Source organism: Drosophila gunungcola (genome assembly GCF_025200985.1).
Source record: "Drosophila gunungcola strain Sukarami chromosome 3L unlocalized genomic scaffold, Dgunungcola_SK_2 000005F, whole genome shotgun sequence".
Lineage (NCBI taxonomy): Eukaryota > Metazoa > Arthropoda > Insecta > Diptera > Drosophilidae > Drosophila > Drosophila gunungcola.
Window position 1 is genome coordinate 1,235,114 of NW_026453180.1, and position 21,367 is coordinate 1,256,480.

The window sequence follows — 21,367 nt, forward strand, 5'->3', positions numbered from 1 at the left end:
TGATTATGTGCCCCATTCCCAGCCACTGGAGTCCGTTGAGTTGTGGGCATCGACGAATGCAACTGCCAGTGCCGAGTGTTGAATGGTTTTTAATTAATTCCGAAAAAGGTTATATGAAGTTGACCCCTCGTTACAGTAAATTTGAAAAGCTGCGTGGGTCTTCCGCGAGGAGCTGATTTAATAATGAATATTGACAGTCGTTAAGCCTGATAAACAAGAACACTGGCCCAGATCAAATGGTTTTCGAGAAAGCTTGCCAAGAATCTCTGCCGTCGACCTTACCACATCCCATATTGTCTAGTGGTTAGGATATCCGGCTCTCACCCGGAAGGCCCGGGTTCAATTCCCGGTATGGGAAATATGGTTCAATTTTTTTGTAGGGTTAATTATGTTTCAAATTAAAGTCATTGACAAATAATTTAGCGAATTAAGTAAAAATTACGGATAGAACGTTTATTTTAAAATGTATTTATAACATTTTTAAAATCAAATTATTCGTTTGCCAACACTACCTTTCTAAAGATCTCATATCCCATATTGTCTATTGGTTAGGATATCCGGCTCTCACCCGGAAGGCCCGGGTTCAATTCCCGGTATGGGAAATATGGTCAACTTTTTTGTTTGGTAATAACTATGTTTCAAACTATAGTCATTGGAAAATAATTTAACGAATTAAGTACAAGTTACGGGTAGAACGTTTATTTTAAAATGTATTTATAACATATATAAAGTCAAATTAATCGTTTGCCAACACTACCTTTCTAAGGATCTCAGATCCCATATTGTCTAGTGGTTAGGATATCCGGCTCTCACCCGAAAGGCCCGGGTTCAATTCCCGGTATGGGAAATATGAATCAACTTTTTGTTCCAAGTTATTGAAAAATAATGTTGTATTTTAAAATGTATTTATAACATTTTCCAAGTCAATTTAATCGTTTGGCAACACTACCTTTCTAAAGATCTCATATCCCATATTGTCTAGTGGTTAGGATATCCGGCTCTCACCCGGAAGGCCCGGGTTCAATTCCCGGTATGGGAAGTATGGTTGAGATTTTTTACGAAAAAGTTTTTTTACTTAAGTCAACGAAAAATAAATGAAATAATTATGAAGAAGTTATTTTAAGAATGTTGTCTAAATAATTACTTTTCTAATTCTGGGTAACAAAAATAATTTGTAGAAATTTTTGAAAAAATGTTTTATTTTAAAATTGGTTTATAACGTTATTACCATTGGACAGCACTGTATTTCTGGGGGTTATAAGTCCCATATTGTCTAGTGGTTAGGATATCCGGCTCTCACCCGGAAGGCCCGGGTTCAATTCCCGGTATGGGAAATATGGTTACAACAATTTTTTTTAAGTACCAAACAAAATATAGAAAACCTTATTTTTTAAACAAATTTGGGTTGTCTTAGTATTCTTTAACTTTCCTGTCGCTTACAGCAATATTCATATATATCTCAAATAAAACCAACTTTGTAATAAATATTATGTATAAAAAAAGTAATAAACTTGAACGACAACGTTGGAAACATCCGAATGAAGGCGATGAGGAAAATATAAGTGAAAATAGTTCAGTGCTTCAGACTGGTAAAGCAGTTAACAACTCATATAAAAATAGTTCTTCCCATACCCAAGGGCAGTTGCAAAGAAATAGCAACTATGACCTGGATCGGGAACAGGCAGAATATAGTAAAAACCGAAACCAAAGTCCCGAGGGAGATGCTCCCATTTATCCTTTTAATTCGCCGGAGGATACAAGGGATCCCCAACCGGAATGTAATCCTGCAGATCGTGGTCTAAAATCACATTCAAATGGTTTAGGCAATCCTTTGCCCTATATTATCGCGGGTTATATTGTTGGAATATTATTGGTTCTATTCTGGTACTACAGAAATCCCCAAAAGGCGTGCATTGATTTAAATGAAAAATGGGTTTTCGCTGTGTTGCTGTTTCTTTTACTGCTCATATTAATTCAAAGACGTCCAGCTAGGTGGGTTGGTTTAGAATAACTAGGTTTATCAACTCACGACTTTTTTTCGCAGATGCATTGCGGCTCTATGCTTTTCAAGCCTAGCTAGCTACCAATTTCGAGCAGTGGTAATTGCCTTAGCTTTCTTAATGGCGTGTTCGGGACCTGTAAGAAATATAATTCACAACATTTGCATTATGGCGAACACTCTATACTGCGGACAAAATGTACTCATTCGAGCTCTTAGGCTTATGCAACGTATTATAAATGATCCATCTCATTCAGTGGAAGAATCATTTCAAGGAGTGTTGACGGATATCCGCAAGCTTATGAATAAATTAGATAAACTTTTAATAAAACTGGAGAGACCCATAGCTAAGATACGTAAGCATATAGTTATACATAAAATATTATTTTTACTTAAGGAAGTTTGGTTTCATTAGATGCCACTTATAAGATCTGCGCAGATTGGTTGGGCGTGCAGAGGGATCACTTTGACTACAAGATGGGTACTCCCTATAATCGCTGCATGAAAGCAGGAAACTTAAGTATTACACAGTGCAAAAATGAATTCGGAGTAAAAACAAAGGACTGCTGCAACAAGGAACGCTTTAATTGGTTCTGTGATAGTCTCAAGACTCTGAAAACCTTTTTCAATGACAATCTTCAATGGTCTCAGGTGCTCATTGAGGAAATATTTCAACGTGGGTTTGGTTACACATTTAAAACTAAATACATTTTCCAATTTTTTACAGGTTTGCAGTTAAGCTTTATTAAAATTCGATTTATTTTTATAAGCACGATTAGTTTTGATCATAATTTGAAATTAAACTCTACTAACTTACAAGTCACTCCCAAAGATAAATTAAACGAACAGGATATAACCAAACAATTGGAGTCGCAAAGGCATAAGTTCTTTTTCGTTTTTCTTTGTCTTGATTTGATAGTCTTTATACTTTTGCTCGCTGTCATACTCCAATCGCTTTATTTTTGGTTTCGATATCTGGCCGGTGGAAACTTTGAAAATGTCTATATAACAAAGGATTTCGAGAACTATGATGAGGAGTATTATCAAAAATTGGGAGAAAGAGTCTTGCCCTTGAGCAGCTTCGAAGATAATCAATATGTGAAGGTAAGTCTAAATATATATTCAATTGAAAGTTTTTCAAAGATAACTTTAGATAAGCTCAGTACGACTTCTGCCGAAAGAGTTCACTGTCATGTATCGCTCCTGGACTTTTTTGATAATCACAGGAATCCAGCTTTTCTGTATCTGCTTTGTGGACTATAGTCTTTATAGTATGCTGTCTTTAATGTCCTTTCATGGCCATATGACTGCTGATCTTCAACGTAATTATAAGTCCTGAGAAAGAATTTAGTTTAAATATTTTTCCCACAGCTTCCGAACACGAAAAAGTTGTTATCAAAGGTGGAGGTAAAATTGGTGACATTCTGCGAGAACTTATTAACGCTTTTGAGCCGAAAGCCTTTAAAATGAAAACTCAAAGTTGTCTGCCAATTCCAGGGAAGCCAAAGTACCTTCGATATTTATGGATATTTTTGCTATATTTGCTAGCCTGGCTTATGGTGTTTTGGGAGCCATATGGTCGTCGTCTAAGACACCTCACTATGGTATACTTTTATCCAAAGGAATCAAGTCGAAGAGCTCGGGACTTGCACTATTACATACTAAAGGAAAGAGGTAAGAAACTTGCAAAAGCAATATGCATTGATTTGTTAATAGATGTTTATTTAGAAACTGTATTTAAAACTAGATGTCAGCAAGCCCGTTTATTAAATGCTTATGTTTATGACAAAGGAATATTATCCAGCACTAGTTGGTTAAATTCCCGTCAAATATGGTTAGTTTGGAAAAACTCATAATTTTAAATAATTATTTAAATTACATTTTTTTTATGGCTTAGTGGTTGTCGAAGATCTTTAGTTGGCAAATGTTGCATTATTTGCAGTAAGCCGCTGACCAAGTAAGTTGATTAAACTTCATAAAAAGTTGGTTCGATTAACTTCTATTTCTGCAGATGGGATTATGTTCCCTGTGATTTGCCAACCTGCAGGGGAATCTACTGTAAGATGTGCTTTCAAGAGTGCAATAATTTATGTATTTTGTGCAGCTCCCGATGCGATAGTGATATATTCCAAGGGTAATTTTAAAGTATTTAAATTTCTGTCCAGTTTTAAATTTTTCTTATCACAGTAGTATCTCTTCTGAATGCGAAGCAGATACCTGCATCTCAGACATAAACTTCCAAGAACGAGATAAGAATGCATAGTGCTTAGATTTGAAAATGATTCACCAGAGGAAAATTATATTTAGAAAGGATTTGTTCTAAAAGTAGAACAATAATAGTTGTCAGCCACATTATCATGTCCCATATTGTCTAGTGGTTAGGATATCCGGCTCTCACCCGGAAGGCCCGGGTTCAATTCCCGGTATGGGAAACTTCTGTGGACGTTTTTTTCTAATCATTCCCATTTTTTTGTTTTTTTCAGCAAAATTAAGTTTCGAATATTTAATTTGAATTAAAAAACATTCCAATGTTTCAATTATGTTTTGTATATTTGTTTTTGGGAAAACAGTGGTGGGGAAAACAAACAAGTCTTATTATTGTACTAAACAACATGAGCAGCAGAAGCTATAAATAGAACGCTACGTTTACAAACGCTTTGTAGCCGCGCCGAATCTCATGTCCCATATTGTCTAGTGGTTAGGATATCCGGCTCTCACCCGGAAGGCCCGGGTTCAATTCCCGGTATGGGAAACATTTGTGGATTTTTTTTTATTATAAAAGTAATTGTTTTTTAATATTTTTTTATGCCCTTACATACTTGAAACAACAAAGCGAGAAACAACACTTAATGGCCAATTGAATGTCCGAAAAATGTAATGTTTCCAAACTTTTATTCGATTAAAAGTTTCCTTAGAATAAAAATCCTTTGTTTATCTTTTCTTTTTATTTATACTCCTAATCGAATTCCAATGAGCTTGCAAATCCGTTTTCTTATTGACTAGCCCAAAGTTTTCTTTTAATTTGCTGAGGTATAAACTGTGTTTTCTTATTATAATGCTGCCAACCAAATTCCCTCGAGTCCCCAGCTTAGTTCTCATCGTGCCTGGGTAATTTTCTATCCCATTACCTAATTTTCTCGCTCTCAATGGTCAAGGGCCCTCCTTCTTTAATCCAAATAACTTTCAGCATAATTTTCTAATTCAATCGTTGGTCCTTTCTGGCAAAACAAACCCAAAGTTCCGTGTTTTTCCGAGGCTGGGTGTTGGCTAACCTACGAGTCTGAGTTACGAGACAGTTTCAAAACGGTTTCAGTTCAAGCGAAACGGACAGATTTTACGAGCCGCCTGCCAACTGAAAGTAAACTACAAATGTTTACACAACCGGAGTGCTAAGGACTAGGAGGCGGGGCTGGGACAGCCTGGTAAAGTTGGAGCAAAAATTGAAAAACTTTTGCCATCGCCTTGTTTTTTTATGATGATGATGAGGACGACGAGGACGACGACTGCCGTTCGTCGAAAACGCCTATTTTTGGAGGGGGACGCACCCTATACACGCCATCTCATCGCCCCTTTCGGAAGTAGGACAGATAAATATAAAATTCGGCGAAAAGTTTTCCACACGTCTGGTTGCTCTTCCTGGTAACTAGTTCATAGCAAGTGAAATAGATTTCCACTTGCAAGTAAGTTCTGTCGAGCTATTTAAGCTCCAGATACTAATGTATCTTTGCCTTTCAAACTCAACTGCATGTGTGAGAACTGAGACTGAAGGAAAAAGGCTATGAATTCCGGGGGATTTGCATTTGCCTCGCTACTCTGTGTCTAATTGTGTGGAAAATTGTAAGAAAATAATTCGCTAAATGCAAATGGCAGACACTCCTCCCGTCTTGCACAAATATTAAGGCGATTGAGTATTTCTGCTTCAACTGCGGGGTTAGAAGTTTGAATTCCCCTTATTCGAATTTTGAACCCCTTTGCGGTTAGGTTTCAGAGCTTAATCGGGCGCCTCACATCGGACAGACTCTCGCTTTACACGCGGTTGGCTTTTCCCCTCTCCACTTCTATTTTCCAGCTTTTCCTGCGGTTTGGCAATTTTGTTAAAGATACAAAGCGCCGATACGGTACAATGAGATGTGTGTGAGCTGTGAGGTGAGAACAAAGCATGCCCGACCACAAAAACAGCGGGCAAAAGCAAATGGGCGCGCGGAATTTGCATAGAGGAGCAGTTTCTACGGTGGTGAAGGATTCGGTAAAAAAAAGGGAAAAATATTGGAGGGCGTTGTATTTTTTTATTATGATATTAAGATTCCATTCCGCAAATATTTTTTTTTTCATTTCAAGAAAATACTTAAAGTGACAACAAAGCTTTAGTAAAATTCTAGAGGTTTAGAGGATAATTGTTCCACTGTCCTATTTCGGAATGATATCTGGCTCGTAGTTTTCCCAACAAAAGAGATACCAGACAAAAAGCCACAGTACAACAAACCTGGAAAAGCCGGCGAATCTTTTCATTCCGCAACGTAACGAGAAAGGAGGTCCTCTCGTAATTGCAGCTCCACGGACATAGTGACCACGCCCACTCAATGAGCAAACACTTTTCAAATGGAAGGTGTGCCCCGGTCGCCGGGTGATACAATTCCTAATTACAACTTTAAAGGCGGGCGCACATGCGAAACTGGCGCAAATTAATGTGGTCGGTGGAGTCCTGTCAGGGTTTTAAGGACGGGTTAGTGCACTTTTTGATCGCCCAATCGCGTGTCACAATCATTTCCGCCCATCACCAGCGGCATTTCCACTTCTAACAGGTTCAAGTGCAATTTAATTGAGCGAAATGCATAAAAAAACGCAAACACAAATTAAATGCGACTTTTTTATTTGCGGTTTTGTGGCCGCTCAAATTAATATGGCGTCGCCGTGTCACTGGGAAATGGCTTTAATTACCATTAGAAAGTAGGGAGTGCTTGTCAGGGAAATAACACTTAAAGTGAAATAATGGGGCGGAGATAAATATAGTACCATTTGACATATATTGCTGGAACTAAATAACTTAGTACTTTATGTGAAAAGTTTAGCTTTAAAGATGTACCTGATATTTTTTTTCAAACGATTTTGTCGTGTTTTTCAGTTGTAACTTTTTTGCAATAAAATAACAAAGAACATTTACAAGCTAATAATAGAAATATGACATTTCATTATTTGTTGGTTCAAAAATATTAGATTCAAAATTCAAAATAAATATTTTAAAAACGTACAATTATTTTTGTTACAAAAAGACATTTTTAACCACAATCAAAACAATGAAAAGTGAAAATCAGGTAATGAAAGAAAAGAAAGGTGGAAATGGGCAATAGCATTTACTCATTCTATCTGCAGGTCGTAAACAAGTTATTCTCCTATCCACGATAGTACCCATGAGATAAGCAAGTGCAGTGGCGCTAACAGGATCATAAATCCAGCGATATAAATCTGAGACGGAGGGGTTGTGGAAAACCTTCTCCTGTGGGTCCCTATTCCTATTCCTTTACCTTATACTTTTGAGCGATAAACCCTCGCACACGTCGAAGATTTTGAATTACTTTCGTTTTTATCACCAGTTTTCATAATTTACACGCGACCTGCCTTGGAAACGAAGAGATATTCGGATAAAATCGGTGAAGGTGAGAGGAATAATGCTGACGACTCACTTCATCATAAATTCACCTGTCGTTGCCAGTCCATCGAGGAAAAAACCGGACCTGCTTCCGTTGCCCAACATTGTCCTGGGAAAATTGAAAAGGTGAGTCTCCGAGGAAATTTATGTATGTCGTTGGCGTGGCGAGTGCGCGAAAATTTCGTGGAATTTTCAGGTTTCAGGTCGTAGACGTTGTCGCGTCATTCGAATTGAAATTTCATTAGTTTTACGATGGCCCAGACCTCTTCGATGGCTTTACGACGCTTCCAGGGAAAATCTACGGCGGAAAAGCAGCCCGGCGGAGTCGAGTCAACGCGATGAATTATGGAAAGCGATTTACATTCGCTGGCTCATATTTTATTGCTGCTTGTTAATGTTTTCATTGCTGCTCCTTTTTTCCCCCCTCTGACGCTTTTCTTATTTGGCGAATGTATGAATTATGGATTTTCCCCTTATGGCAATGCCAAAGAATGCAAGCAGCGAAAAAGAGAAATTTTCTTTTCATTGTTGGAAAAATTGTGCGCAAATTTATTGAATTATTTAAAGAGAGGAGATGGATAGCATGGAGTAACCAATCTTTGTCGGTGTTACAAAATGGATGGATTCCGGAGGTAAGAAAAGATGTAGTTGCCAAGCTTAAAAATCGTTTAAAAGAAAGTTTCGTAATACATTAAAGAAAGAAAGAATAGGGTAACCAAGAAATCATAGAAAAATATGCTTTAGCTGTTATGTTAAAAAAAGTTAATTAAATTAAGTAAATAATTTGGGGAGTTAAGAAGGAGGGCGTTTAATATTCAGTGCTACAAGTAGTTTTTATTGCAGAAAAAGTGCTTAGAGCAAATATTATTTATCTTTCGTTGTAATGAGCTTGCCTTTTCAAGCGTATGCTAAATAAAATGGAATATTTCTGCTAAAATAAAAAACCCTAAAGTCTCGTCCAAATACTGAACCAGTGCTGACCTCTTTGGACATCCATAAAATGGAGACGACTCGCCACTCGAACGCAATAAAAATGTATCAGAAGCGGCGAAAAGGGAAAAACGCTGCGAGATAGAGGGAAATGGCAGATGACATTAGTGCTGCGATCGGAGAATTGTTATATTCTTAACAATATTCCGGATATTTATGACCCGTGCTGGATCCCATCGCAGTGGCTGGTCAAATGGAGCGTGTCCCGTGCTCCAGTTGCCATTCCATTTGTGCTGAACACTGAGCACTGAACACTGAACACTGAACACTGAATGCCGGATGCTGAATATGCGTGAAAAATGTTGCGAAAAATTTTAATGCGCTCGCTGCGGGCGCCAAATGGAAATGTATGGGGGTTTGAGGATGCCTGGTGGCCTGGGAAAATAGGAAAAATGGAAAAGATGACAAATGATTATGGAGCATAATAAATTTCTGCGCTGATTGAGCGAGTGCAGCTGCGAGGAATCGCATGCAAAAATAGTGGAATCTAGTGGTTCTTGGTTCATCGTTCTCCCCCGTGGAATAAGTCATCCATTAATGAAGCTAATTTGCTGCACAAATCCTAGCGAAGCTTTCCTTTTTAAATCCCGTTTTCCAAGTTGAGCCAAGGCAAACAGAGGAGAGAGCACAAGGATCTGGGAAAAGTTGATCCTGGCTGCTTATGGCTGACACGAGTGTCATCCACTCCCATCATATCGCAGTCCCCTTTTCCCCTCAGCAAATAACAGAGAAATTGCAGTGGAAGCAAGTTTATTGTCTCCAGAGCTCCGAGTCCTTGGACCCACTCACACATGAACTGAGAACTGCTCAAGGAGTTTGAATTTATTTTCTTCGAGTGCTAGTGCCGTCCTGCAGTTGCAAGTGAAATGTCCGAGTGCAGGTCGCTTTTCCAGCTTTTTGCCCCTTGTGCTTTCATTTCGCCCTGATTGGGCACACACACAGTCGCTGAGAAAAGTTGGCCCTCAGTATTGGCTTCGCCCCATTTCCTGCAAGTATGTCCTTTGTCCATCTTCTCGTCACGAGGGCAGCAATAAGCCCAGCTGGACATGCGGATTATGCTGTGTTATTGAAAGCGACTGCACACGAGAGGTGAAAAATTACTTTTCTGATTTTCGTTATGGGGATCTGAAAAACTTTTCCGTTTTAAAAATTTAACAAAATGATAGCTTTTGCGTTATTTACCAAATAAAAGTGTTTGTTAGTTTTACTACTGAAAACAGTTAACAAAGTTTTAGTATTCTTTTATGTTTTTACTCAATATCAATTTAATTATGTAAGCTGTTTACACTCAAAACCAATTTAATTGAAGGAAATTCAAAAAACTTTGGAGTTTTATATACTTACAATTGCAATTTTATTAAGAAAAATAACAAAATATATTATTTAATGTCTACTTTTATTTTGTATACATTAAATGTTACATTTTATTAAAATAATAGTAGTGGGTCAATGTGACATGCCCAAAAGCAAACTAAAACTTTTATTAAATTAGGTTTAAAAAGCCATTGATATTGTTTTTGTTTTTCCAGGTAAATTTCTTAGAACTCACTTTCAATTTCGGTTTCAACAATTACCTCAAAACTATTTTTGATTGTAACTTTAATAAACATTAAAACTACTAATAATCTGACAGTAATTGGATGTTTGAAAGAAATGTCTTAGTTATTAAATATTATTTAAATTTTAAGACTTTTACCCTTTAAAAAAAATAACTCCCACATCTATAGAGAAGTCACTCGACAGCTCATCCACAATGGCTAGTCACTGTATAATCGTAGCGGTAAATATTACCCAATAACACATTAAAATCGAGACAATGACGCACAACAACTGAAAGACCTACAATATCTATAACAACCGCAGATGAGACACGAATTTCTGTGTTTCTTTTTTTTCGGAGGTGAGAAGTCGGGCGGAGGAAAGTCAACAATAATAAAATATTTAAAGAGGGAGTAGTGAGTGAGGTTGGAAAAAGCGCCCAAGAAAATGAAGTCATCTTGTGCAAATATGAAAACAAAGTCAAGTGTTAATTTGCGTGGGAAAACAATTTTTCAGTTTCAGTCTTGTTTAGTTCGAAGGCCCCAACAAATGAGGCGGCTAAAAGTTCTTTTGATAACGAACGCTCTTGTTAATTTTGTTGTAATTCCTTGAAAGCAAAAGTGTGTAAGCGGGGAGTGTTGTAGTTTGGAGGTTGATGGAGGTGATGGGTGAAGGCAATCTGGGAGCGTGTGAAAGGTCAAACTTTGCCACGACAACTTCAGCACTTGCGATTAGCCGAAGAGCCAAAAAATAAAGGCTAATTTCGTCGAGGCAAATTAGTGAAAATCCCCGACCATTAAAAGCCGCTCTCCATTGCAAAACCCCCAAACCGAAAGACCAAAAAAAAACCAAACCCAAAAACCCAGCCATGAAGCCCGGCAAAAGTTGACACCACAAAACATTAACTTTCGAGTACATCAAACATTTTGTTGGCTGTTATCTCAGCAGGCCCCACAAAGGTGCCACCAACTTTGCCGCAAACTGGGGCACCAAGGGGTTAAGAGACAAGGGGGGGAGATAATTGAAACTTTGTGCGTTGTTTCGTTGTTGGTTGTCGTTGGCTGTTGTTGCCATCATCATCATCATCATCAACATCATCACCGTCGTTGTCTTTTGTTGTTATGCGAATGACATTTCCATGTAGTACAAAAGTTTCTCGACTGCTTCTCGTTTTTATTATTATTTGTTGTAACTGCTGCTGTTGCCCCAACTACAACAACCACAACAACAGTGTGGGAAAATGTGTTTATTTTTATGATTGTTTAATGTATTATTTTCCACGTATTTCCAGCCCAGACAGTCAGACACATACAAAAAAAGTTGCTCTCCTGTCAGAAAGTTTCGTTTGTGTTTTATTTAAAATGTTATAATTAGTTCCGAATCGAACCCATCATCACTGCATTATCGGGCTGCACCAAGTCAACCCATTCCCATTCCCACTCCCAGTCGAATTAATCAAATCATCATCATTGCCCGAACGCCACTTTCGTTCCCTTTGATCTCTGGCCAAAACATATTTCAATTAACAGGCCATGACCGTGGCAAAGGCCAAAAGAGATACCAAAACCAAAACCAATACCAAATCCAAGTCCAAGGCAAAGGCGAAGGTGATCGCGAAGGCCGGCGTCTGGGTCTCTGGGTGTGGCCATGTGTGGGTCTCTTATTTTCCCCCGGTGCATGTGTGGGGGCATCAATCAAAGCCGCAGTTAGTACACAGTGGAAAAAATTCTAGTTAATATAAGGTTGATTAAAAAATAATCATACTTAATTGTAATTCTGCATAATATGAGCTGTGGTTATTATAGTTTTTAATGGTTGTAAACGACATTCTAGTCTAACTTTGTTAAGAATATCTTAAACTTAAACTAAACTGAAAGATAAGTTTCAACTTGTTCATACATCTAATCTAAGAAGATTAATATTACAAACGAAACAGTGATACAAAGATATAGTAAGGAATATATTTAATCAAATCGTATATTTATAAATAAGTTATGAACTTTCTACATATTCAATTTAAAAATTAAAGGAGAATTAAATAAAAGAATGAAATCTGCACATCTTTTTTTATTTTCCGTGTAATAACCTGTGGTAAACAAGTGAATGATGCTTTGGCCGAGAGGGGTAGACAGATCGGCTCGACTCCAAGTTACTCAGTGAGTGATAAATCAAAGCACTGCCCTCCAACTTATCTGAATTCTGGAGGAAGGGTCTCTCCATATGGGGGCGCCATTCGTGTGGTCCCTTTTGGGCCACGAGTTTCGATTCTGGTGGTTCCTATGCTGCTGTGTTGCTTGATTTTCAATTTCATACGCACCGTTGGATGCATTTTAATGGGAGGAAAATCGCTGCACCGAGCGGCAATTTATTGATTAACGCGTTTTGTTTTTCCTCCAGCCTCCTCTGCTCTGCGGGCAGTTTTCATCACTCCTCGAGCGAAGTAATTAAAATGTGTTTTCTTAAATCATTTTCCTGGGTGGCCCTCCAGCTTATCCCACCCCGCCACATTCCCTTTTTTTTTCATCGGCATCTGTCGTCACCAAGTCGAGGCAATAACTCAGGAGTCCATCATCAATTTTATAAACCCCTCCGCGGCGGCGGCCCATTCAAAAAAGTGTTAAAGCGCGAAAAGCAGCAGCAGAAACGGCAACTGAAGTTGGGCAATTTGTTTCGCTTTGTCTGCCCGTGGCAAGGGCAAAACAATGCCAGGTGAACTCAGGTGGGAGGGGCTTACAGCGTACTTTTCGACACTCATTTGCAATTTTTTGTTAATTTTTTGCCTTTGCCAGTCGCCTGACGATGGCTGGCGATGATAAGAACTTGCCGCAACTCCGACGCAACAATGCAATAATTACAATTTATATTTGCAGATAGAAATCGCACATTAAGCAACAGCAGAATGCAAACTGCAAACTGCATACTGAAACTGCCGCCGCTTCAGTTAACCCATGAAGCCCATAAAGAAAGGCAAGCCCAAAAAAAAAAAAACAAAAAACAAAAGAAAAAAGCTGTCAACGTGTGCGTTTTAACGCTTCGTCGACCTGGCCCACTGGCCACTAAAGTTAAGGTCGCTGTTAACGTAAATGTCCACGTTAAAGTTGCCCCGGGCGGCAGCTGCTTCCAGTCTGCTGCTTCCAGCTGCTTTTGCTGCCACTTCTGCTGCTGCACTTTTGGCCACAATTGTCGGCTGCTGCAGGGGTCATTGCCGAAATTTCAATCAACTCGGGTGGCCAGCAGAAAAAAACGTGAAACAGAGAGCTGCGCTTAAGGCAAAGACACATTTTAAATGCCCCAACAAAAAAACATGATGAATAAGTTTGGCATTAATATAATGAAGGATGCATACTCTTTATGACTGAGAAGAGCAAAAGGCTTAAAAAAATGGTATGTATTTTTAACCATTTTATTGTTTTAAAAATGAATTACTTTGTTTCTCATAAGGACATTATTAAATATAAAAAAAAGTTTAAAAATACAAATGTAAGCTATTTCTACTGACACATTTAAATATAAACTGTTTTACTTTGGTTTATTTTAAACATATAAAGCTTATTTTAAACACATATTATTCTTTTTAAGATATTAGTTATTTAAACATAATATATAACTACGTGAACATATAGAATATAATTACTCCCGTTTTTCGCTTTATGGATTTTGTACAGTTTTATTAAGAATCAAGGATATGGCTTTACATGGAATAAGCATTTGTCACGATTTTTATAAACATTACAATTGCATATATGCATCACATCCTTAAGGATAAGATATATACCTTATTTGGCATATTTTATAAATATTATTATTAGGTTTTATTTGTTTCCTAAAAAAGTCGTTAAACCAAATCCCCTAAGCAAATCCTCATACCCCATTAATTTTAAAGCGTATGTTCCAGCAGTGACCCAAAACAGCAGACGGTCGATCCAGTCAATTTGGTGGTCCACTTTGCATATGCCAAAATTAAAGATGAACTGATCCAGAGGAGGAGGTTGCCAGCTTATATGCATACTATATCCAGTTACACGTTTGACACCTGGCCTCACCTGACTGGTGAGTCTGCCTCTGGCCCCGATCCTTTTCATCTGACACACAACTCAAACTGCTGGCGACTGCCGAAAAAGATCAGAGAGTGATCCATTTGGGGGATCTTTGGATTCCTGCTCCTAAGGTCTTGAGCTGGCCACGCGTGCGCCAGATCGAATTACCAAACAAAAAGCCAGCGGAGGTGAAGGGTTTTTTGGGGGGCCAAGGACCTCCTGCCAGGATATGGAAGAGCAGCAGTTTGTTTGCCCTCTGGGTGGTCCATTCGGATGCTGCCGTCGTCATCCTTAATGTCGCCGTCGCTTTCGATGGCAATGAAAGGCGAATGGCTAAGGGGCTACACTCAGAGAATCGGAGGTAGAAGGGAAAGAAATGTTTTTTTATTATTTGTTTTTTCAATTTTAGTTTATTATTAATTAAATAAGTACTAATGCAATAAATTTAGTTAGCCATAACTCAGATAAACATCAAGTGTCTTAATTTATACACTTTTTTATGAGAGGAACCTCTAATTACTGGCTAGGTACCCTAACGTTTATATATGAAATACCTTACTGAATTTCAATAATTAACAAAACCAGAGTTTTCAGTGTAGATGCACCTTTGTCAATCCGTGTAGCTACCTCCTTCCCAATCGCCGGCAGTATATCATCGCGGCAAGGACACTTCAATTAGGACAGAGCGCCGCCTCAGCAGCTCCTTTGTCCATGTCTCTGTTTTCACCGCGTTCCAATCGCAATTAGCAATTAGCACAACATTAGCGCGGCTGACCTTTGACCTCGCTGCCACTCCCGCTGCGCCCGCCATTGTCCTTGTGCGCGATTGTCTCCTGTGAATACTCCCCGTGTCCCATCCAAGGAGTGTCCTCTGTCCTCTGTGCTGTATACTGTGTACTGTGTGCTCTGTGTTTTGTCACGCATTCATTCGCCAAATGGCCGGCAATAATTTGCGGTTGTCCCATTGTGTCCCGCGTCCTTCGTCCTTCGCCGCTGGCAGGCGCCGCCGCATATTTACATAATTGCCCATGTCTCACCCAGTGTCTCACGCCATAACGCTATAAACACGGCCAGGAAGATATAGCCCGCAGTTCCAGATAGTCAGCATGATTTGTGTGTTTGTGCACTCTCTCAAACTCGCATAAATATGAATTTGAAAAGTGGAGAAAAACACACTTAAATGAAGACGAAACCAATGGTAAGGCCATGCTGCCTTTGACAGTAACTTGGCAGAATGGCTAAGTAATTGGAAACGAATTTTTGAAAATTATTACGATTGTCCAAAAAGAGTTTAAGGGTTTTTATATAATTTAGTGCCAGGTATAAAGTTTTAAAACATTATTTAAATAGGTTGAATTATTAGACGCTCTGGTCATATTTCAGCAAGCCCAAAAATGTATAGAAAAAATTGTGACATACTATGTTCAAATTGTTCAAAACCTTTTTTTAACTATCTATACACCTCTTTGGGGTCAGAACCCTAGAAAACTGATACGCTTCATACGTGTTCCTATTTAACTATTAAATAGCGGATCGAATTTCTCAACTAAATTAATGCCAGCCTCAAAAACCTTATCTAATGATAATTCAGTCACCATTATGAGTCTGAGGAGTAATGTATTTTTACTGTGTACTGTTTTTTTTTTTGTATGCTTGGCAAATTTGAGCTTGCACTCCCGTTACCCAAACATTGAAAAACTTACAAAAATAGATGGAGAATTTTACGTGAACAGTCCATAGTGCAAGATGCCCAAAATGGATCCCTTTTCGCAAGACATAATGAAGTTCTTTAAGCGCAAGAAGTTTAAGGAAGTGTAGCACCGATAATGATTTGGTTATCAGCGAGTTCGATCCGAAACTAAGACAATACAGAATCCATATTGATGAGAACATTGCTGACAAGCTTTTGAAAAAGGTTGTGAATGCGACAATTAAGTGTGAATACCATGTAATAGGTCGAAACAAAAGCGCTTCTATTCCGGATAATGACTTTAGGTGGGTTAAATACTAGGATTTATAGCTTTTGATATGAAATTTTAAAATGTTTTTCTCTTTAACAGTTTTTCCGGTCCTAAGCCCTTAATCAAATCCTTACTGATACCAAAGGACATAGACTCTATTGACGTTCAATGCCTTGCCGTAAATGCTAAGAAAGAATTGGAACTCCTTCAAAAGGATGCCTTCCTGTTTGTGCAGGATCGATTGGATAATAAAACTGACAATCTAGGAGGCGGTCGTGGAGATGAGGAATCCAAGCCAAATGTTATTATTCTGGGCATTTATTCCACAACCCGCTTAAACCTATGCCCAAGCTCCTAGAATTCCTGAGCCGTCCAGGATGGTTCGAAATGGAGACTGTGGCCTGATCAACACTTTTAACTATCAAAAGCCCGGTTTTAAGAAGCAGTTAGTCGATTACTATCTCAGGAACTTTATAAACGCTTTTGAAGCAATTTTAAAGACCAGACGTAATTTTGGAAACGTATTCTGACTTGGCCACCGGTTAAGTTTCAGATACATCTTTGACTTTGCCAAACATTGACCATTACCTTTTACATTACAATTACACTTTTAAAAAGCCCCAACCATGCTTAACATGATTATTCCCCCAAATTAAAGTACTTTAACCCAACTTTCAGTTAGTTGAAACAATGACTTCGAGGTGTGAGCAACTCCTTCTGATTCTCAGCTCATTGTTAGTCACCATAACAGCCACAAAATGGGAATCCAAGCCAAGTAACCTTACCAAATACTTTGTGGAAAGCGAGTTCTGCAAGATGCCCTATGTGGATCCGTTCAGCCAGAATATAATGTCAAGTTTTCGTACCCGAAAACTAAAAGTTTGCCACCACGATAGAGAGCTAATAACGCCCGAGTTCGACCCAGAAACTAAGCTCTATCGATTGCACATACACAAGGAGTTAGTTAAGGGTAAAAAAAAAAATATAACATTGATCTGTTTCTATCAGAAAATTACAAGAAATAGTAAAGAGATGTGGCCAGATGATTCATATAGGTGGGTTAGTTTTGAGCAGCCTTCAAAATTCCATTAACCATTCGTTTTGTATGCCATTAGCCTATCAGATCATCGACCTTTAACCCACCACCTGACTCTACCCAAAGATGCCGAGTTCCTAACCACTTCTTGTTCAATCCAAAATAAAAGCGGGAAATCAAAGGTTTTCCAGCGAGATGGTTTCGCTTTCGTTCAGGATCACTTTACAGCCAAGCAGTTGGAAAAGAATCTCCAGATAATGAATCAGAAGGATGAGCCCAAGCCCAGTGTGATTATTATGGGTCTGGACTCCACATCCCGCATGAACTTTCGGCGTGCCATGCCAAAGGTCTCGAACTATGTGGATCAAGAGGGATGGTTCGAGATGCAGGGATACAACAAGGTGGGCGACAACACTTTACCCAATATGTTGGCCGTACTTGCGGGAACTTCGAGGGAACAGGTGAGAAAGCATTGCGGTCTAAGCTATCGAGGTTGCCTGGACGAAGTCAACTTTATCTGGAAGCGTTACAAAAAAGAGGGCTATACAACAGCTTTCGCCGAGGACTGTGAGTACATGAGCACTTTCAACTATGGAGCAGCTGGATTTGTGCACAAGCCAGTGGATTACTATCTAAGACCCTTTCTATATGCCGCCGAGGCAACTCTAAAGTTGACTTCATATTTTAGCGCGGCCTATTGTGTTGGCCGTCATTTGAGTTTTAAATATGTCTGGGATTTTGGTCAGCAATTCATCAAGCGATTTCTGAACGAGGCTCCCATGTTTGGCTTACTCTGGAGCAATAGTTTTACCCATAACTCCATGACGGGAGCCACAGCTTTGGATAGTACTTTCAAGGAGTATTTGGACAACTTTCAGCAACTGGGACTATTCAATCGATCGGTGGTGATTTTCATGAGTGACCATGGAGATCGGTATAACTCTCTTAGAAGGAAAGCTTCGGGGTTTCTCGAAGAGCGTCTGCCCATGATTTTTATTTATGTGCCGCCGTGGTTTAGGGAGAAATATCCCCAGTATGTGGAAAGTCTGAAGAACAATCGCAATCGACTTTCCTCGAACTACGATCTGCACATGACTTTGCACCATCTACTTCAATTGAACACTGCATCCATGGCTGACTTCGATCCCAATCTCCAGGCGGTTAAGTGTAAAACTTGTCAATCACTCTTCTTTGACCTACCAGTAAATCGAACTTGCTCCGAAGCGGGCATTGATGAAAAATGGTGCACTTGTCACCCACCCGAAAAAGTCAACGATCCTAAATTAATCAAAGAAATTGGCCAGGCCATAGTGGATGGCTTAAACAAACACTTTCTGGAAAAGAAAGTCTCAGACATTTGTCACACATTTAAATTGGGTCACGTCCGACACGCATACCGAAAGATTATCCTGGCAACTGAATACAAACCCACGGATCCGGATGAGCAAATCTATACACTCGAGTTTTGGGCCATTCCCAGAGGATTGTTTGAGGCCACAGTGGGATGGAACATGAGAACTAAAGTGCTGACCATGAATGTGGGACGAGTTGAGCAGGTTGAACAGCTACGAAAAGGATTCTAGGTGTGTGGAAGAGGCACAAATGAAAAAGTACTGCGTTTGCCATTAGTCAAATAACAAAAACTGTTAATAAATTGTACCCTTAAATAAGTACACAAATGAAAAAAGATATAGTAAAATTAAATAGCTGACTATTAACTTTATATATTTTATTAAAGTTTAATATGGAACTTAGATTTAATTTTCAGATAATAAAAACAATTTCGAAATAGTCTAATGATTTCTAAAAAAATATTTTAAATAACTAATAATAGCAATGTATAAAATATAAGAGAAAAATATTTAAATTGAATATTAAGTACTTGGATTTACTTCATTTGTTTTTACCAGTGTGCTTAACTTTTACCTTTTATTACTTGTTCAGTTGACTACTATATACTTTTTCTTAGGACTGCTCAAGTTTGGGAAGCATATTTTTTTCTATACATTAATTTCCAATTTAAATTTGTAATTGCTTGGCCTCTGAGCTTGTTAAGAATCCGTAAACACATTAGTTTTGAGTGCACAATAAAGATTTGTGAACCAGTTTACCCAATTTATGGTGAACTTTTGCAGTTGCATTCATAGATAAACGGCGAGAGTGGGTCACAATTAGCTGCCTCCGCTTAAATCAGCGGAATCCGCTTTGCTCTGGACTGCTGATTGCCAGTTTCCGGATGTGTCATCCCGTGATGGACCGGAGCAGCCTCCATTCGGAGCATCCACCGCAGATCGCAGCAATTGCCCTTCCCTTGATTGCCATCAATTGCGCAAAACAGTCGCGAGGAATTGGATTTGGACAATGTGTGCGATTACGGGCAGTGCCGGGCAGTGATAAGCACAAACGACTGGACGAGTGTGTCAGTGATGGATTACGATTACACTCAGCCTCAGCCGCCGAATAAGTGGCGCCAAAATGCCAACACGCGTGTGAAGATGACTCAAACAAGTTCACGCAGTCAACGAAATTATGTCATATTCCTGTGAAAGCCAAATAGTCTCCTCAATAGTCTCTGAATTATGTGATCGTATCAAATTGTATGACATTCTCTAAAAACTGTGTTTTATATTGCTTAAATAGGGATCAAACAAGCAAAAACTAATTTTGGAAAATGGTTAAATATAGGAATGTCTGCCTTAAAATCATTAAAATATAAAATGCAGTTGCAATTTTGTTATAAATCCCTAACTTAATAAAAAACTAACATTGTTATAAACAAAACCAATTTTGTTTTGGCCATTTACCAATTTCGGCCGAACCCTGGTATTCAAATGTTCCGCTTTCGGATGGCGCCAAGCTGATTGCGAGGGAAAGTCTTTGGAGGTCTTTGAGGTGTATCTCATTTAATCACTCCACCGCACTGCCAGAATCTTCTCACTTTGTCGGCCACATAAAAAGGAGCAGACAAACCCAAGTCGTAGATAACACCTAATTAGGGTGTAGAGGATCGTCGCCTGCGGACAAGGCGACTGACAACTTTAGCGCCACTTCCCCTTCGTCTTATTAGTGCGGGTGGTCGGTCCAAGGGTCGGAGGGTCGGAGGGTCCGAGTTCAAGTCCGAGATCAATTTGGGAATCCGCCTAAGAAGGACCACGCCCCCAGAAGCAGGAATTAGGAATCGAAGGGGGCGGAGTAAGAAGCGGCACGCACGCAACCTGCGGCAGCTGCTACCTCTCAGCCTCTAGAATCCCTTGATCAGTTTGCTTTTCTCGTGTCTAGGCTGCAGTCGCGTTTCTGGCCAACAGTGCTGACTCTTTTTAGACAACAGAAAGTAGCTATATAATGGTTACTATTATTTATTAATAAATAGCCTTTGACAGAAAAATATTTCTTATTGTTACTTATTATTTTACTGAATACTTTTGTTTTTTTTAATAATTTTTTTTTAATTTATAATCGAAATTTTAATTGCAAAAGCTAATACTTAAAATTTTATAGCTACAACTATTTTGAACTTCGACTAATGTGAATTCGTTTCCGAAAACTCATTTTTCAAAATTCTTTATAAATATAATTTTAGAAAATGCGAAAGGCTTCTAAAATTATTTCTTATATCTAAAAACATATATATTTTTTAGTTTTTTTTTTTTAATAGCTAAATTGTCAACTCTGCTAACCACGCTTGTTATTGGTCCGGGTGTCGCCGGCGATTCGATGCGTTTCCTTTGGCCAGCGGCCCAAGCTGAGATAATTACATGTTAATTCGTTAGCTCCTTTCCTTAAGTCGTAAGCCCAAAGGTCCGAGTTAGAGGCGGCTCTTTGGAATCGAATCGAATCGAATGGGATCGAATGGGATCGAATGGATAATTAAGCAGTTGCCAACAATGTGTGCGGCATTTAATTGCCAATCGAGATCGGGACTTAAGGACACCTCCAGTTCCGATAAGTAGCCCCCGCCATGAGTCAGAAGTCAAAAGTCAGCGGTGAAGCGAAGAATGGAAATGGGCAGACATGGAAGACCTTGTGGTTTAGGTAAATCACCTAGTCTGAGGAGCAGTATTAATAACTTTAATTAAAAACGGCTGCCAGCGAAGAGAGATCTTCGAAAGTGTGGGAACCAAATTATTCAAATCGCCATAACTTCTCAGCCCCTTTGGG

At 38.9% G+C, this 21,367-nt stretch overlaps 2 protein-coding genes and 7 non-coding genes across 10 annotated transcripts; all 9 read left to right on the plus strand.

Annotated features, from left to right (window-relative positions):
• Positions 1–286: 286 nt before the first annotated feature.
• On the plus strand, positions 287–358 carry Trnae-cuc (transfer RNA glutamic acid (anticodon CUC)). The gene has a single exon. It is a non-coding gene; the product is annotated as a tRNA-Glu (tRNA).
• A 172-nt stretch (positions 359–530) lies between these two features.
• Trnae-cuc (transfer RNA glutamic acid (anticodon CUC)) lies at positions 531–602 on the plus strand. Its single transcript has one exon. It is a non-coding gene; the product is annotated as a tRNA-Glu (tRNA).
• A 173-nt stretch (positions 603–775) lies between these two features.
• Positions 776–847, plus strand: Trnae-cuc (transfer RNA glutamic acid (anticodon CUC)). Its single transcript has one exon. It is a non-coding gene; the product is annotated as a tRNA-Glu (tRNA).
• A 120-nt stretch (positions 848–967) lies between these two features.
• On the plus strand, positions 968–1,039 carry Trnae-cuc (transfer RNA glutamic acid (anticodon CUC)). The gene has a single exon. It is a non-coding gene; the product is annotated as a tRNA-Glu (tRNA).
• Positions 1,040–1,262: 223 nt separating this feature from the next.
• Positions 1,263–1,334, plus strand: Trnae-cuc (transfer RNA glutamic acid (anticodon CUC)). The gene has a single exon. It is a non-coding gene; the product is annotated as a tRNA-Glu (tRNA).
• Positions 1,335–1,464: 130 nt separating this feature from the next.
• LOC128259146 (DC-STAMP domain-containing protein 2) lies at positions 1,465–4,385 on the plus strand. 2 transcript variants are annotated; one of them, XM_052991341.1, is made up of 10 exons: positions 1,465–1,992; positions 2,045–2,355; positions 2,415–2,675; positions 2,727–3,103; positions 3,153–3,321; positions 3,371–3,673; positions 3,728–3,833; positions 3,897–3,956; positions 4,011–4,133; positions 4,187–4,385. In XM_052991341.1, exons 1-10 carry the CDS (start codon positions 1,490–1,492, stop codon positions 4,260–4,262), a joined length of 2,289 nt encoding a protein of 762 aa, XP_052847301.1. In that variant the 5' UTR covers positions 1,465–1,489; the 3' UTR covers positions 4,263–4,385. The 2 variants fall into 2 exon arrangements, with proteins under 2 accessions (XP_052847301.1, XP_052847302.1); XM_052991342.1 differs by lacking the exons at positions 3,728–3,833; positions 3,897–3,956; positions 4,011–4,133; positions 4,187–4,385 and having other exon boundaries at positions 3,226–3,321; positions 3,371–3,496.
• Trnae-cuc (transfer RNA glutamic acid (anticodon CUC)) lies at positions 4,360–4,431 on the plus strand. The gene has a single exon. It is a non-coding gene; the product is annotated as a tRNA-Glu (tRNA).
• Positions 4,432–4,679: 248 nt separating this feature from the next.
• Trnae-cuc (transfer RNA glutamic acid (anticodon CUC)) lies at positions 4,680–4,751 on the plus strand. The gene has a single exon. It is a non-coding gene; the product is annotated as a tRNA-Glu (tRNA).
• Positions 4,752–15,811: 11,060 nt separating this feature from the next.
• LOC128259143 (uncharacterized) lies at positions 15,812–18,932 on the plus strand. The gene is given in 5 exon segments (XM_052991337.1): positions 15,812–16,024; positions 16,026–16,207; positions 16,273–16,474; positions 17,491–18,750; positions 18,752–18,932. Coding segments are annotated over 5 exon segments (1,944 nt in total). The 3' UTR covers positions 18,839–18,932.
• The last annotated feature ends 2,435 nt before the right edge of the window (positions 18,933–21,367 follow it).

Excerpts from the sequence above, each read along its gene's own strand:
- LOC128259146 (XM_052991341.1), top strand. The coding sequence starts at position 1,490 with ATGTATAAAAAAAGTAATAAACTTGAACGACAACGTTGGAAACATCCG. Across the intron at positions 2,676-2,726 it reads CATTGAGGAAATATTTCAAC|GTTTGCAGTTAAGCTTTATT; the intron begins GTGGGTTTGGTT and ends AATTTTTTACAG. Across the intron at positions 3,322-3,370 it reads TATGACTGCTGATCTTCAAC|CTTCCGAACACGAAAAAGTT; the intron begins GTAATTATAAGT and ends TTTTTCCCACAG.